The 18,271-nt window shown below is 36.1% G+C and overlaps 1 protein-coding gene across 1 annotated transcript; it reads left to right on the top strand.

Annotated features, from left to right (window-relative positions):
• Positions 1–1,949: 1,949 nt before the first annotated feature.
• On the top strand, positions 1,950–2,912 carry LOC114084542 (olfactory receptor 10C1-like). Its single transcript, XM_027925609.2, has one exon. It carries the CDS (start codon positions 1,950–1,952, stop codon positions 2,910–2,912), a length of 963 nt encoding a protein of 320 aa, XP_027781410.2.
• The last annotated feature ends 15,359 nt before the right edge of the window (positions 2,913–18,271 follow it).

Below are 18,271 nucleotides of genomic sequence, written 5' to 3'. Positions count from 1 at the left end.
GGAGCCCTTTATTACTGGACAGCAGAGGTATATATACCCAACTAATTACACACAGCTTAACTTAATTAACATCATCTAGATACAGCAGTCAGTCATTAAGGAATCCTCATCATCTTAATGGCTCCCTGGTGTTGGCTCACAAACCACTCCTCCTGGCACACTGCCAGGCGCCATCTTAACTTAGTTGTGGCCCTCAACAACCAAAAAAACAAAAAACAAAAAAATAAACCAATCACTAAATGGGCAGAGATGAACTGAACAGTTCTCAAAAGAATAAATACAAATGGTCAACAGATAAATGAAAACATGTACAACATCATTAACAATTAGGGAAACGAAAATCAAAACTACTGTGAAATTTCATCTAATTCCAGTTAGAATGGCAGCTATCAAGATAGAATACAAATAAGTGTAAATGCTGGCAAGAATGTGGAGAAAAATGAACACTTTATACTGCTGGCAGGATTGTAAATTAGTACAGCCACTATTGCAATCAGTAGGAGGTCTCCTCCCAAGGCTAGATATAGATCCACCCTATGACCCACTTAGACCATTCCTTGATATTTATCCTGAAGAACTGAAGGCATCATACTCTAGTGGAACATGCATACCCATTTCTTTTTAGCAGCACATTCATATTAGCCAAACTATGGCACCAGCCTGAGTATCCATTAATAAATAAGTGGATAAAGAAAGCATGGTATTTATATACACAATGGAGTTTCATTCCATCATAAAGAAAAATGAAATGATGTCATTTGCAGGAAAATGAACAGAATCTGAGTCCTTTATGTTAAGCAAAATAAGCCAAAGTCAAAGGTCAAGAGTCATATATTTTGTCTCATGTGGAAGCTAGAGAGAAAAAAGGAAAAGAAAGGTGGGAGGATGAGTAGATTAGAGGAAATCGACCAGAGAGAGAGAAAGGGAAGGAAATGAGAAGTACTGGGGATTTTTTTGACCAAATTATATTGTTCTAATGTGTGCATGTATGCATATGTAACAAAAATCCCACCATTATTTATATCTATAAGGCACCAATTAAAACATGAATAAATGGGGGAAAATAGTTGCTTAACAAACAACAGCAACAAAAACCAAAAAAAAAAGAAACTTATAACTGTCAGTAATAAAAGAAATATTTTCAAAGAGAAAACAAAATTGACACTGAGCATTAATTGTTTTAAACATATTCCCCTTGAAACTAACATAATTAAGCCAATCGCTACATATAATCCCTAAGGTCTCTAGTAAGAATAAAAATACTGCCTATGTCATTATCATGCTATGACTTGGAATCACAGAAGATCTAGAAATTCAACAAGGAGAGGAAAGATTACCTGTGGTTCTAGGTATGTCCTCCTACTCAAAATTTCCTGTAAGGTTTTGAGAAACATATTCTGTAGTTTTGGTTTCTTTTGACCATGGATACCTAGTCATTGACTTATTCAGTTCAAATCAAGAAAGTGAAACTAGGTACGTGAAAGTATAAATAAGTGACTGAAAATATACTCCTTTTCAGGCTTTTAAGTTTAGCTTTGAGGAAGTTTGTTGAATTCAGATGAGAATATAACACTTTGATATTTTCTTTCACATGTTTTATATGTTTATATCCAATAAAACATACCATTACATCTCCATGTTTAATTACAAGACAGTTTTATATATAATTAAGATATTGATAAGATAAACTCAAAAAAATCAGAATATATAACTTAAAGATGTTTTTTTTTCTTCTAAATTTCTGTGAAAATAGCATAACTTCCCCATTCAAATGTCGAGGGAATATACATCCCTTTTAATAGGGGAGTAATTTAGATAGATTTACCAAAGGGAATCCAGGTGTGTATGTTCTCAGGCCACTGATTCCAGAGAGCTCTTTGCTGAGGTTTGGTAGATGACTGTTACATGATTGGAGTCCTAAGTACTACCTGCCTTCTTTGTTTTCACAGATGTCTGGCTCTGAGCCCACAATGAGTGGAAACCAGTCTCTCTGCACTAAATTCACATTTGTGGCTTTTTCCTCTCTAGCAGAGTTACAACCTGTCCTCTTTGCTGTGTTCCTAATTGTCTACTTATTTACCATGTGTGGAAACCTCCTCATCATCTGCCTGATCTGGGTCACCCCTTTCCTACACACCCCCATGTATTTCTTCCTGGTGAATCTCTCCATTTTGGAGATGTGCTATATCACCAGCGTGGTGCCTCAGATGCTGGTGCACCTGCTGGTGGAGACCAAGACCATAAGTGTGGGAGGCTGTGCAGCCCAGATGTATGTATTTGCCATCTTGGGACTGACAGAATGCTGTCTGCTAGCAGCCATGGCTTATGATCGCTTTGTGGCTATTTGTCACCCACTACATTACACTCTCCTGATGAGCCCTCCTGTCTGTTTGAAATTGGCTGCAGTGTCTTGGATCACTGGGGCGGTGGTGGAGTCAGCTCAAATCACCTGGATCTTCACTCTGCCCTTCTGTGGAACAGGAGAGATTCAGCATTTTTTTTGTGACATCATGCCTGTTGTGAAGCTGGCTTGTGTTGATACCTCCCACAATGAGATTGTGGTATTTGCAATTTCTGTGCTCTTTATTATGAGTCCCTGTTTCCTTATACTGTGCTCCTATCTGCGCATTATTAGGACCATCTTGAGAATCCCTTCGGCAACTGGCAGACACAAAGCTTTCTCCACGTGTTCCTCTCACATTCTGGTTGTTTCTCTGTTTTATGGTACTGCATTATTCACTTATCTCCAACCCAAGAGTGCGCACACTCCAGACACAGACAAGACAACTGCCCTCATGTACACAGTGGTCACACCTGCTCTGAATCCTGTTATCTACACTTTGAGAAACAAGGAAGTGAAGGAAGCCTTTCAAAGGGTGACACACAGGAACCCTCTTAGGCAAGTGGACTAATCTAGCTTTCATGGCTGAATCTTTTACTACTGTGCAGGGAAGTTACCCAACACTTTGTGACTCCTCTGCCACCATTTATTGGCATCCTGGCATTGTTAATCTGATATCCATACAATGCTTGATTTTGGTTTACACTTTTCAATGCAGTGCAATCATTAAATTGTTTAATCATGCCTCTATCCACCTATATTTACTGGGTATCTCCTATGTAGTAGCTACCATCTTCTTTTTCTCTGGTGCGTATAGGATGAAGGTCAGTTCGTTTCACAGTATTTTACAAGGAAAATGAAATGTCATATTCAAGGAAAATTTTTTTAAAAATGAATGCAAATTAATGCATTTTTTAGTATTAACTGTAGGTGTTATGGTTTAGATATGAGCCAAAAGACTCATGTGTGAAACAAAGGAAGAAAGTTTAGAGGTGAAATGATTGGGATCTGAGAGCCTTGATGTAATCAGTGCATTAATCCTCTGACAGGAACTAACTAACTATGCAGGTAGGAGGTCTGGAGGAGGTACATCAACATTTTATGCCTGGTGAGTAGATTTTCTATCTGTTTCCTGGTGGCCATGTTCTGAGAAATTTTCGTTGACCACACTCTCCCACCCTGATGTTCTGCCACACCTTGGGCACAGAGCAATGGAGTTGGCTGTCTATGGACTGAAACCTCTGAAACTGTGAGTTCCAAACAAACTTTTCCTTCACCAAAAATTGTTTTAGTTGGGTCTTTTGGTGACAGCAATGAAAAAATTGACCAAAACAATAGGCTGATAGACTTTGTTAAGTTCATAAATGGAGTATGCTCCCTTAATTACTCTGCTTTTCACATATATTCACAATAATTCATCTTGAATACAACAGATTCACCTATTGGTAGATACTACAGAGTGATATAGACTATACATGACTTTAAATATTTAACTAGTATATCCAGGAGACTATACATGACTTTAAATATTTAACAAGTATATCCAGGAAGAGACATTTATTATTTTTTCAAACCTAGGTTTTTTTTTCTTTGCACTTACCCATCTATTTTTTGTTGTTCATATGAATAATGTTTTAGATAAACTTCAATCTGTGTGACATTCATTCATGGCACCATATTGTGTACCCTGTTTAGATGTATTGGTTTGAATATAATTTTCTTTTGGCACTGTCCATCTATTTCAGCACATTAACTACCCCACATTTGACTCTTAGATTAATGAAGAAATTGAATTTTAAAGAAAATAAAACAAATAACTTTTAAACAAATATTTCCTTCTTACGGTAACTTTAGAGAAGTGAAAAAATATTGAATGTTCAGTGACATTTTATAAACACAATAGCTAACCTTTGACATGAAAACCTTCATGGAAGTGCAGTTAATTTCATTGGAAATGGTTTAGAAGTGGAAAAAATATATCAGAATGGGAAGACAACCAAGAAGTGTCCGCTATGATGTCAGGTAGTATAAATGGCCCCTAAATTTAATTTTGTGGGGGAAATGATATAAAACAGAAACCTACAGCTAATTGACTTTTAAGGTTAGAGGGTTGAGAAATCTATATACCTCTTCTCATGAATCATTGCTGAAACTTTGATCCTGAGGAGTGTTGGCCCTGACATTAATGCTCTGTGGTTGACTGCAGCAAACATCTTACGATGCCTTCATGGACAGATTCAGACAGGTGAAAGCTGGAAAGGATCTAGTATTGAACCTTGAAATTATAAGAATGCTTGAAGGATATAAGATTATGTCAATAAATGTTACAAGTTTATAGAGGCATTTGGTCTACTTGTAGGTGTGATGTCGAAAAAAGATGAAGTATAGGTTTATGTGATAAATAATTGGATACGATAAAATTATATCTCTGTACTTCTTTTCTTGCCTCTGGGGATAGAAGTTTAATTTCCAAATTCAGACCTAGCACTATATATCACACTGGAATTTTATAGGATTATAAATCATTTGTATTGATCCCATCTTACTATACCCCAAGTTTATCTTCAACAATTATTTTAGATGTCTAAAACTATAATTTTGCTATGAGTGGTCTTCTGAAATACAAATGTAATATTTTAAAATTAAGCAATGGATGAAAGACTGTCAATGAAAGTCTTAAGAACATATTTACATAGAACATGTTTAAATGTGGCTGATTTTTCTAATTTATGAGTGAAAATCCCTCATGACCCATTAACTAAACTGAATAGATTAGTCAATGTCACTCATTTATTTCTCTATTGTGTTAACTTAATGCTGTGACTAAGTAATGAAATATACAATGATATTTTAAAATATTTTTTCATTAGAAAAGTCACCACTATAAATATTTTGGTGTTTTATAAGAGCTACTTTTCTTGCTTTTAGGATCAAATATTCTAATTGTCTTATACACTCACACACATATGTATATATATAATTTTTGTTTTTAATATGCATCTATAATTTTTGTGTATATATGTATATGTGTGTGTGTGTGTATCTCACATGTAACAATACATTCAAACCCCTCTTGTTTTTTTCCTACTCCTATTGTTTTGGGCTGTGAAGTTTTATTGCTTAGAAGGACTTGAGTAGTGTGTTAATCAACTTTTTGTTGTTATGACAAAAAATGCTGACAAGAACAACTTAGATGAGAAAAAGTTTACTTTGGGCACATGGTTTCAGAGACTCAGTCCGTGGTTGACTGACTGCATTGCTCTGTGTCCGAGGTGAGGAGGAACATCATGGTGAAGGGTATGGTAGAGGCAAGCTGCTCAGCTCATGGCAATTGGGAAGCAGACAGAGAGAGGAGCTAGGGACAATATATGATTTCTTAAATCCACACTCCCATGACCTACTTCCTCCATCCATGGCCTACCTGCCTAGTTGCCACCCAATAATGCATTCAAATTACTAATCCATCAAGTGAATTAATCCACTGATTAGATTACAGCTCTCATAATCTAATAATATTACCACTGAATATTCCTGCATTTCTTAACATGTAAGCTTTTCAGGAGACACCTCATATGCAAACCATAGCATTCTGTCCTGTCCTTCCAAAGCTCATGTCTATCTCACAAAGCAAAATGCACCTAATCCTTCTTCAGGAGTCCCATAGTCTTAGCTGTCCCATTATTGCACAGAAGTTCAAGTGCAAAGTCTCATCTGAGACTCAAGGAAAACACATGGTTGTGAGCCCCTATAGAACAAAAGTGAGTTACATATATCCAATAGACATTGACACAGAATAAATGTTCCCTTTCCAAAAGGGAGAATAGGGCCAGAGAAAAAAGGAATGAGATCAAAATAAAACTGAAACCCAACTGGGAAAACATGTTCATGGTGAGATGTCATGGTGAGATATGTTCTCCAAAGGGCTTAGGCATCCTCGTTCCTATGGCCTTCTTGGTTGCATCCCACATGGCCTCTTGTTTTGGTGTGACTCTGCTTGCTTCATGCTGCTTTCATTTGCAGACATCATTCACTAGTTCTCAAAAAAAAAAAAAAAAAAAAAAAAAACAACATAGGGATATGTGTATATACAAATGTATTTTTAGGTCTATGATAAAATATAGTACTATTTATAAATTTTTCCTTATTAATCTATTTTCAAATTGAGGTAGCTTTTTCTCCATTTTATTTGCTTCTGTACTGAACGCAGAGTTATTGCCTTGTTAAAATTATTTCAATCAAATTATCACTTGGGTCCTTACTTTCAGGACAGTGATTATCAGAACCTGGAGTTTTAATCAATGGAATTGCAACTAGGAAGGCTATACTTGTAGATTTTAAACTCAGAGACCAAACAACCCTTAAGTGAGAAGCTGAACATATAAATTTATTTCCTGTGTTGACTAAATAATTTGAATGTGTGCTCTCTCCTATTGGGATGATGTGAGTGTTTATGATTGCACATGGCATAGTCCTTACCTAGGGTGAAGAAAAAGTTCAGAGTAGTCAAATGAATGAAGGCTCTGTAGGTTTTTCCTATTATAATAGCAAAACCTCATCATCTCCAAAGCTCTTTCCTAGTTGTTATTGAGACACATAGTGAGTACCATACAGGTACACCCCCCACACCCCCCACATACTCACACAACCAGGCCAACAGCTGCCAGTCATTGTGGGGCATCTGATGTCTTATATTGTTTTGCTTTCACTTTTAAATACTTATTGTTCTGCAAAACCATTTACAGAAACTTTGTTGATTTCCCATTAAATTATTAAGAAATCAATACTCAGGCCAGAAACAGTTTCTGGATTTTCTCAAACCTCAATCCTCTGGCATTCCAGAATGGTACTGAATTCCCAGGAACAGAATTGAAAGAGATTTCTTTGACAAACTTGAGTTACATTTTATTGCTTTAACTTCAAATCAGTTTTACTCTAACTTACAAGTTTAAAGAATAATTTCTACACATATCATGAGAAGTAAATCAATACTGGCTATTGGCTTATAAGAATGTAAGGAAGTTCCAAAAAAATAAAAACCCACAAAAAATATCCTATTGTAAAACATATGGGAGGAAAAAGATGTATATATATATATGGAATTTAAAAAACAACGAAGTTATGGACACAAATCAGATGTTTTCCAAATATGCACCTATTTCTTTTAGAGGTGCCCAGAACTCAGTTTCTCCAAGTTAAGATGACTTGATATAACCATTTCCAAAAACAAATTATTTTTAAGAACAGAAATCTCCAGTTGTTAGAACTTCCACAAATCTCCAAAATTACAAAAACATATTGTAATTTTTGCATATTTTCGTAAGATATTAAAGCATTACTTTAAAAATCATAGAAATTCATGTTATATTCACTGAAACTATTGTTTAAAATATGTGATAGGTGTGGAGTGAAGCTTTTGACTTATTAAGCAAATTAAGCTGGGGAAAAGGTTAAGAAAAGAAACATTTCAGTGATCATAACAGGGGTTAGAAAGAATCAAGGAGATAGGGAGAGGATGGTTAGTGAGTACTAGGTTATAGTCAGATAAGAATATAAGGTTCTGGTGTGTCATTGCACAGCAGGGTGACCATAGATAACAACAATGTTCCCTGTATTGTGAGAAAATATTTTGATATTTTCACCATATAGAAATTTTAGAAGACAGATAGTTTACACTCATTGAAACATTATACAATGTATTCATGTATCAAAACATCACATGGTACCCCATAAATATGTACTAGTTTAAAAAATGTTATGTACTGGTTTAGAAAATATTTAAAAAGGAAAAACTTATAAACAAGTCTAAAAATGAACCGCTAACAATTAAGTTTAGTAAAAAGGTAGAAAAATTCCAGTCACTTACATAAAACTACTTCTAGACAAGGAAGACAGGGGAGGGCACAGAGCAGGCAGAACTGTGGTACTCGCAGATGTCCCATTTCCACAAAGGGATGAGAAGGAGATGGGGATGTTATAAGTACAAAAAATTATTGAGAGGTCATCAAGGAGAATCATTTTTGAAGATTTTCGTGGTTGTAAAGAGGTGAAAATTATTTATAATTCTCCACTTGGATGCCTTCTGAGATAAGGAACCTGTGACCACTGTAGGTGCTTCCATCTGAGTGAAGTTTCAAATGACTTATGTTTCAAGCAGAACCCACCTTGTATAACTTGGTATTTGGGGAAATATGCACACTTAATGATAATGACCATCTAATTATAGCTGAAAGTTTGAGATCACCAGAGTATTCTTAAAAAGCAGGGTTGGATTGGAATAAATTAGACAGTATTTTTTTTTTAAACTACCAACTTACATATATGTGATGAAATTATCAAGAATGATCTGAAAAAACTACAAAACTGGTGAACAAATCAAAGAACTAAATAAATGGAGAGGAATCTCTCACACACATAGAGTACATTTAATATTTTTAGAGTGTTAGTCCTTCCCAAATTGATCTATGGAGTCTACGTGATCTCAAGAAAATCCCATCAAGTTATTTCTAGGATATTGACAAACTAATCATAACATTTATATGGAGAGGCAAAGGACCCAGAATAGCCAACAAAATCTTAAAAGAGAAAAATTAATTTGGAAGACTCACTTTACTTTAAGACTTATTATAAAGCTACAGTAATCAAGTTGGTGAGGTATGAGAGAAAGAATAGAGACACAGATCAATGGAACAGAACAGAGGCCTGAAATAAGCCCCTATAAAAATAGTCAACTCATCTTCGAGGAGGGAGCAAAGGCAATACAACGGAGCAACAATAGTCTTCAAGAATGGTGCTGGAATAACTGGTATTTTTTAGGGGTTGATGGAAGGAGAGACCTTAATGTAGGTCATGATTTCAAACATTGGGAATGTGCTCTATGCTGCAGAATGTACAATTTAAAGTGGTCAGTTGAAAAGAGTAAACTATGAGAACATCATCAAACAATATAGTCCAAATTTAAGGAAAAATGTTAGATAAAATTATAATAGGCAGTACATAAAATTTATTTCTTTTATGACTCTAATAACTAAGTTTGTAATTTACTATCATTTTTATTCTCAATAAAATTTATTTTTCTTCCTAATTTAGTATTTAAAATTTTTGCATTGATAAGTTTTAGTTGCGTTTTGAAAAGAATATAATCTAATATTGGAAAATTTAAGTACACTACTGCACTTGAATCAGCATCAAGCATACCAGGCAAGCACTCTACCACTTAGCCACACTCCTTTTGTGTTTGCTGTTTTATTTGAAACATAATCTTCACAATTATAGGAAACATAAATTTCTTGTACCAGGAGTAGAAATCAAATAATTCTGATGGCTGGGAGAAAAAATTATTCAAGTTGTGATAGTGCTGTAAATTAAAAAAAAATGAAAGTGAGAGTTTATCTAATGTCTTTGAATATAATGAGGACATATCTGTACTTTGGGGGGTTAGCTTGGGAGAGGGAAAAACTGAAGAATATATAAAGAACTGTAGAATCATTTTGATGAGAAAATTAAGTCTAATGAAAGCAAAAAAATGTTAAATGAAAAAACAATGTAGGCAAACATATAACCCAGCTAGAAATATTTGTACTGTTAAAATAATATAGGTACAAATTTTATTGATAATTTCTATAAAATTATTATGAAAAATAAAATAAAATACAGAGACAATGTATATAGGAGGGCTTGGAGGTATAATAAAATCAAATGCTCATCTTCCATATTCAAAAGCCAATCATTAATCTGTAAGTGGAAAATTTAAGAGGGGGAGAAACCCATTAACAGTGAAATTCTCTGAGTGGCAGAATTTATGATGGGGGAGTCCAGAGCAGAGAGTAACTAATTTTCATTAATAGTTCAGGAATTTTTGACTTTTTTAACTTGGAATACATTATAGCTTCAATAACATAATAACATAACATGACAATAAGCCATATTGACATAATAATAAACAGTAAAATCATAATTTAGGAAGGAATAATTAAGTCACTTTGCTCACACACAATTCTTTAGAGTTATAATGAGGAGTTTCCTGGTTAATATGCATTTGGTTTCTCTAAGATGGGGAAAGAATATAGGGAGCAATTGAGGATCATTTTGTTCAATGGTGACGAGATTAGTGCATTTCTGACATGAAATTTGATGCATTATTCTTATTTTAAAACACTTTACCTTAATGTTTTTTTTCAAATGCTTATAGAGTTGCCTGTTTGATTTAGTAATTTTTATATCTTGTTTTGCATTTCTAATCAAATCCAGGACTTTAAGCATAGGAGGCAAGCACTCTACCACTTAGCTACACTCTTTTTGTATTTGCTATTTTATTTGAAAAATTGGAAGAGCTTTATTGGAAGACTTTTTTATGTAGATGACATTCTGAATTGGATGTTTAAAAATTAGCTCATCATTACTACCTCCTCCAATAGTTCTCCATGATTACTCCCAGACTTCTTCTTGTTATGCTCCCTTAGTCAGTGGCATTGTTTTAATTTATGTTTCATTTTGTCCAGAATTTCAGAATAGCCTTCACCTGTTCTCATATCCAAATAATTCTTTTTTTGTCTTTAAACACATACATATTCACTTCCCACTTGATGCAGAGATTATTCCAGATCTTAAGTATATAGGGATGAATAATGAAACAGACATAGCCTCTGTCCTGAGAATTTTGTAGGAGATTCAGATTTTTTTAATGTGAAAAAATGACATGTAAAATAAATATTGATTGTGTAAAGAGTAACAAAATTCTGAGATAAAAGATATAAGGAAGAGGAGTGTATTCTCAAATGTATTCTCCCCAATAAAACATTTCTTTTTGTGTGGAAATGCTATATCATCTGAGACCTGGTATTTGAGGGTAGAGTGAGGATGAAAATAGGGAGAGAGCTAACAAAGAGTTGGAGCATAACATAGTAAATAAAGAGTTAGAGAACATAATAAATAAAGATAGCATAGTAAATAAAGAGTTGATAGACATGCTGACATGTAGTTAGAACATTTGGAATGTTTTGCTGACCAAATAACCTTCATTTCAAGTAGGTTTTTGACTTAATACTAGTAAAGAAGTGACCTAATATGAATTAGATTTTTAAAAATACAATTTTAAATTCTCTATAGACAATGGATTGGATCTATGAAGAAAGTAAAGTAAGGCTACCACAGGTTATTAAATTGAGGTTGTAGGTTAAGATAGATTGCATTATAATGAATTTAATTACATTAGCCACAGAAATTTCTTCCCAGAAACTTTCCTGCTGGACCCATTTGGACAAAATATGCTGACCATTTGGCATTAGGTTGTCTATATAACTGAGCTCCTGTCAATGGAAAATTTGAGAATTATATCCAGATCTAGCAATAAAAACCTCCCAGGTGATTCTCCATTATTTTCCTTCATTTGCCAACTATTGATCTATATATTCAAATTTTTTAAAATTGGAAAAAATAACTTGTTCCATTGAACTTAAGGAATGTAGTCAATCTTGAAGGGCTAATGACCAGAAGAAACTAGGAGCAAGATTCTGGATTACTGGCAAATTTCTGTTTATTCATTTGCTGATCATTGAGGTATATTCAGTTTGTGAAAAGAGACCAAGATGCATAATTATGATAATTGCATTTTCTGTTGCGTGTTATACCTCATTAAACTGTTTTTTAAATGTCTCATGTGTATTGCCACCATGATTTTCAAACTTATCTATTATAGCACCTTGTGGTTAAGTACTTATCAGTGGAAATGAAGATGGGCAAATGTATTTGAAATATAATTACTATGTACAACCAACAAAGTTTGTCTACGGATTGGATGTGGACAGGCAAAGGACAGAGCAAATGCAGGTGACTTCCATGTGCCTGTCCTCAGAAACAACGTTGTCCTAATTATCCTTGAATCCAAATCTCTGTGATTCTCTTAAATGTTAATGTCATTGCACTTCCTGTTTTCTTTCTAGATCCTGAATCTGATTAAATCTGTTAAATTTTCCACCAAGAGGGTGGTTTCAGAGGCTTAATGGTTGATGTGCAATATAAGCCCTTTATTGAATTAATTGAAATTTAAAATTTTGGATAATGCCCTTCAGTATTTCTACACTATAGATGTTATTTTTATTTTTTCTTGTTTGAAATGAGCATTTGTTATGCATATGTAAGCTGAATTAGGTTTTGTTATCACCACCACCCCTATATGATTTATAGCATATAGCCACCACCAAAAGTAGTTTTTATTTTGTTTTTAAAATTGAGCTTATAGATTGTAGCATTTTCTCCAGTCAATAAAATAATTTTAGTCTGTTCTTAACATCCTAGTACTGTAGTCTTCAGGGAATTGATTTCTTCTTTAAATTTTTTTTGAAGTCAGTTAATTCTCTTGAGAGAATTGGCTCTTTGTACAAAAGGATCACAGTTTTTGCCATCCTAAAACCCACAAAACAAGCTCATACAGGGTAGAAACATCTCAAAGTCAACAAGCCCTAAATCTCTGTTCTCCACCTTTCTGGACTTAAAAAAATATGTGTCACCCAAGAAAATATTCTTCAAATTTAATATAGCATAAGTTGGAGAATATTGCCTCTTTTAATAAAAAATGAGAAGTGACAAAATCTTAAAACTTACATATTCCGAGTGAATTTTGTTGGTACTAATGTAGTTTTGGAGACAACATCAAGATATAAATATGGGTTAAATTAACATAAAGAGACATTGGCTGTGAAACATTCAGAAATTGCCTCTGTACTGGACTTACATAAAAAGAAGACAATTGAGAGTGAAATTCCTGAAGAAATTAAGGTTTGGAAAAATTATATATTTTAATCTTATTAAATTTATTGCATGAATCTAAAGAAAGAAAATTATTCTTCTTTGAATCTGTAATAGTACGGCATGAATTTAGAACTAATTTTTTTATAATGAACACATTAATCTGACCATTTTGGAAGCTAGACAAAAGGAGTCGATGATGCTCAAAGAAAACCTGGAAAACTAATTTTGTAAGAATGAAGTTTTGAACAGATATACAGTTATGACAGAGCCTTGATTAGATAAATGTAATTTTCCTCCTGATATTTATAACTGCTTATGCCTCTTGTACTTTTGGTAGTTATGAATATGACACTGCAAAGATGGATTTCTCCTGCACTTGAAAGACTTTCTCCCATATTTATTAAGAAATTATATTTAATTCAATATAATTTTAAAATTTCACATAAGATTCTGTATTCATATCTGAAGGAATCTCTTATCTCACTAATAAATTATCTAATGCTCTGGGGTTATAATGATAGTTAGAAATGCATGACTCTTTTACTAACATCTAGAGAACATTTTATTGTGTGATTAAGTAGCAAGCTAATGAGGTCAATAAGTTTTTTTTTAAACAGTTTTATATAAACTGTAATTTAAATTTATACTAAAATTTATTCATATATGAATCTACTTCTGACTTTATACTTTTGCACCCTCTATAATTCACTTTCTGTTAACTGAGGTTTTATTATGTCTTTTCTCCTTCAATGACTGTAAGTTTGAATTTGAAAAAAAAAATCACACTGCATATGAATTTTGCTTAAATTAACCAGAATATAGATACATTGAAATTTTTAGGAATTCCGGCTCCCGGAACTGAGCCCGCGGGGACTGCTTCTTGGAGCCTACACTTATAGGAGCTTACACCGAGCACGGAGCGGCCGAGTTCCGGCTCCCGGAACTTCCCTGGCCCGGGGCTAGGAGCCCGCGGAAACTGCTTCTCGGTCTGGGTCCTGCTGAGGGCCGGTCAGGACTCACCCGTTGCTTTGGTTGCCCGGCAAGGGGAACGAAATGCTGCCATTCGCATAGGATACCAACATGGCAGAGATCTGATGTCATCAGAAAGCGGCGGAGGAGAGAACTTCATCAATACCAGCGGCGACATAAACAGTTGGTCTCCTGGTAGGGGGGGTGAGGCACAGACACCCGAGTCTCCTCAATTTGTCGTCGAGCCAGAGGGGAGGAGCCGGGCCGCCGCCAGCGCCCGGAGCAGGCCCAGCGGCTCGCCAGCGTGGTGACCGCGTGACCCCAATTGGAGAGGGGGCGGAGCGGAGCCGCCACCCGCACCCGCAAGGTGGGCAGACCCGCGACCCAGTGGTACATGGGCGTGGTAGGGGGGGCAGGGCAGAGCCGCTGTTCGCGCTTGCAAGGTAAACAGACCTGTGACAGCCTGGCGGGTCAGGCCCAGTGGCCTGCCAGTGTGGTACACACATCACCCCAACTGGAGTAGGGGCAGAGCAGATCCTTCTCCCACGCCCGGATCAGGCCCTGCGGGTGTGGTGGTCACGTGACCCCAATTGGAGTGGGGGCGGAGCGGAACCACCACCCGTGCCCGCAGGGTGAGCAGACCTGTGACCAACCTGCAGATCAGGCCCAGGTGTCCGCAGGCGTGGTAGGAGGGGGCAGGGCAGATCCACAGCCTGCGCCTCCAAGGTAGGCAGACCTGCAACAGACCGGCGGATCAGGCCCAGGAGCCTGCCGGCGTGGTACACACACAACCCCAATTGGAGTAGGGGCAGAGCAGAGCCTCCACCTGTGCCCGAAAGGTGGGCAGATCTGCAACCGACCAGCGGGACAGGCCCAGTGGCCTGCCGGTACGACAGACACGTCACCCCATTTGGAGTAGGGGCAGAGTAGAGCCGCCGCCCGCGCCTGCAGGGTAGGCAAACCTGCAACCGACCGGCGGATCAGGCCCGGTGGCCTGCTGGCATGGTACACTCGTCACCCCAATTGGAGTAGGGGCAGAACAGAGCCACCGCCAGCGCCCAGAACAGGCCCAGTGACCTGCCGGCGTGGTAGCCACGACACCCCAATTGGAATAAGGAGAGAGCAGAGCCGCCGCCTGCGCCTGCAGGAAGGATACGCAAGCAGTATGAAAAGACAAGGAAAGAAAGGACCACAAGCAATGCAGGTCAACGCAACTTTAGAAGAGGTAACAGCTGCAGCAGATGGAATGTCAGATAAAGAATTCAGGATATACATGCTTCAGATGATCTGGAGTATCAAGGAAGACATTAAACAGCAAAATCAGACAATGAAAGATCACTTCGACAATGAATTACGCAAACAAATCCAGGAAGCAAAGGATCAACTATACAGGGAGATAGAGGTTATAAAAAACAAACAAACAGAAATCCTAGAAATGCAGGAAGCAAGAAACCAACTTAAAAACTCAATGGAGAATACTACCAGCAGAGTAGAACACTTAGAAGATAGAACATCAGACAATGAAGACAAAGTATTTCAACTGGAAAAGAACATAGACAGCTCAGCAAGACTGTTAAGAAACCATGAGCAGAACATCCAAGAAATATGGGATAACATTAAGAGACCAAACTTAAGAGTCATTGGGATACAGGAAGGTACAGAGCTCCAAACCAAAGGAATGAGCAGTCTATTCAATGAAATAATACGAGAAAACTTCCCAGACTTGAAGAATGAGACAGAATCCCAAATCCTAGAAGCCTACAGGACGCTGAATGTGCAAAATCATAAGAGATCCACAGCTAGACACATTATAATGAAGATGCCCAACATACAGAATAAGGAGAGAATTTTAAAAGCTACAAGAGAAAGGAAGCAGATTACATTTAGGGGTAAGCCAATCAGGATAACAGCTGATCTTTCAACACAGACTCTGAAAGCTAGAATTTCCTGGAATAACATATTTCAAACACTGAAAGAAAATGGGTTCCAACCAAGAATTGTGTATCCAGCGAAATTAAGCTTCAGGATGGAAGATGAAATTAAAACCTTCCACGATAAACAAAAGTTTAAAGAATTCGCAGCTAGAAAACCATCTCTTCAAAACATCCTCGCCAAAGAATTACAGGAAGAGGAAATGGAAAATAACAATGAAAACCAACAGTGGGAGGTAGGACAGTAAAGGGGGGGAAAATAATCAAAGAGGAAAACAAACCATGTTTAGTAACAGAAATAAACAAATATGGCTGGAAGAACAACCCATATCTCAATAATAACCCTAAATGTTAATGGCTTAAACTCACCAATTAAGAGACACAGGCTAGTAGAATGGATCACAAAACAAGACCCAACAATATGCTGCCTACAGGAGACTCATTTGATAGGAAAAGACATACATAGGCTGAAGGTGAAAGGTTGGGAAAAATCATATCACTCATATGGACTTCGGAAACAAGCAGGAGTGTCCATACTCATATCAAATAAAATAGATTTCAAGCCAAAGTTAATCAAAAGGGATAAAGAGGGACACTACATACTGCTTAAGGGAACCATACACCAACAAGACATAACAATCATAAATATTTATGCCCCAAACAATGGTGCAGCTATGTTCGTCAAACAAACTCTTCTCAAGTTCAAGAGTCTAATAGACCACCATACAATAATCATGGGAAACTTCAACACACCTCTCTCGCCACTGGACAGATCTTCCAAACAAAAGTTGAATAAGGAAACTATAGAACTCAATAACACTATTAATTAATAACCTAGACCTAATTGACATATATAGAGTATACCACCCAACATCAAGCAGTTACACTTTTTTCTCAGCAGCACATGGATCCTTCTCAAAAATAGATCATATATTATGTCACAGGGCAACTCTTAGACAATATAAAGGAGTAGAGATAATACCATGCATCTTATCTGATCATAATGGAATGAAACTGAAAATCAACGACAAAAGAAGGAAGGAAAAAGCATACATCACTTGGAGAATGAACAATAGGTTACTGAATGATCAATGGGTTATAGAAGACATCAAGGAGGAAATTAAAAAATTCTTAGAGATAAATGAAAACACAGACACAAAATATCAGAATCTATGGGACACATTGAAAGCAGTTCTAAGAGGAAAATTCATTGCTTGGAGTTCATTCCTTAAAAAAAGAAAAAACCAACAAATAAATGATCTCATACTTCATCTAAAAATCCTAGAAAAAGAAGAGCAAAACAACAGCAAAAGAAGTAGAAGGCAAGAAATAATTAAAATCAGAGCTGAAATTAATGAAATCGAAACAAAAGAAACAATTGAAAAAATTGACAAAACTAAAAGTTGGTTCTTTGAAAAAATAAACAAAACGACAGACCCTTAGCAATGCTAGCGAAGAGAAGAAGAGAGAGAACTCAAATTACTAGCATATGGGATGAAAAAGGCAATATCACAACAGACACTTCAGAAATACAGAAGATAATCAAAAACTATTTTGAATCCTTATACTCCAATAAATTAGAAGATAGTGAAGGCACAGATAAATTTCTTAAGTCATATGATCTGCCCAGATTGAGTCAGGAGGATATAGAAAACCTAAACAGACCAATATCAATTGAGGAAATAGAAGAAACCATAAAAAGACTACCAACTAAGAAAAGCCCAGGACCGGATGGGTATACAGCAGAATATTACAAAACCTTTAAAGAAGAACTAATAGCAATACTTTTCAAGCTACTTCAGGAAATAGAAAAGGAGGGAGAACTTCCAAATTCATTCTATGAGGCCAACATCACCCTGATACCTAAACCAGACAAAGACACTTCAAAGAAAGAAAACTACAGACCAATATCTCTAATGAACCTAGATGCAAAAATCCTCAATAAAATTCTGGCGAATCGGATACAAAAACATATCAAAAAAATTGTACACCATGATCAAGTAGGATTCATCCCTGGGATGCAAGGCTGGTTCAATATACGGAAATCAATAAATGTTATTCACCACATCAATAGACTTAAAAATAAGAACCATATGATCATCTCGATAGATGCGGAAAAAGCATTTGACAAAGTACAGCATCCCTTTATGTTCAAAACTCTAGAAAAACTAGGGATAACAGGAACATACCTCAATATTGTAAAAGCAATCAATTGCTAAGCCTCAGGCTAGCATCATTCTGAATGGAGAAAAATTGAAGGCATTCCCTCTAAAATCTGGAACAA

Source organism: Marmota flaviventris, chromosome 3 (assembly GCF_047511675.1).
Source record: "Marmota flaviventris isolate mMarFla1 chromosome 3, mMarFla1.hap1, whole genome shotgun sequence".
Classification (NCBI taxonomy): domain Eukaryota; kingdom Metazoa; phylum Chordata; class Mammalia; order Rodentia; family Sciuridae; genus Marmota; species Marmota flaviventris.
The sequence above is the reverse complement of the archived record's forward strand: the minus strand, read 5'-3'. Positions and strand labels throughout refer to the sequence as shown.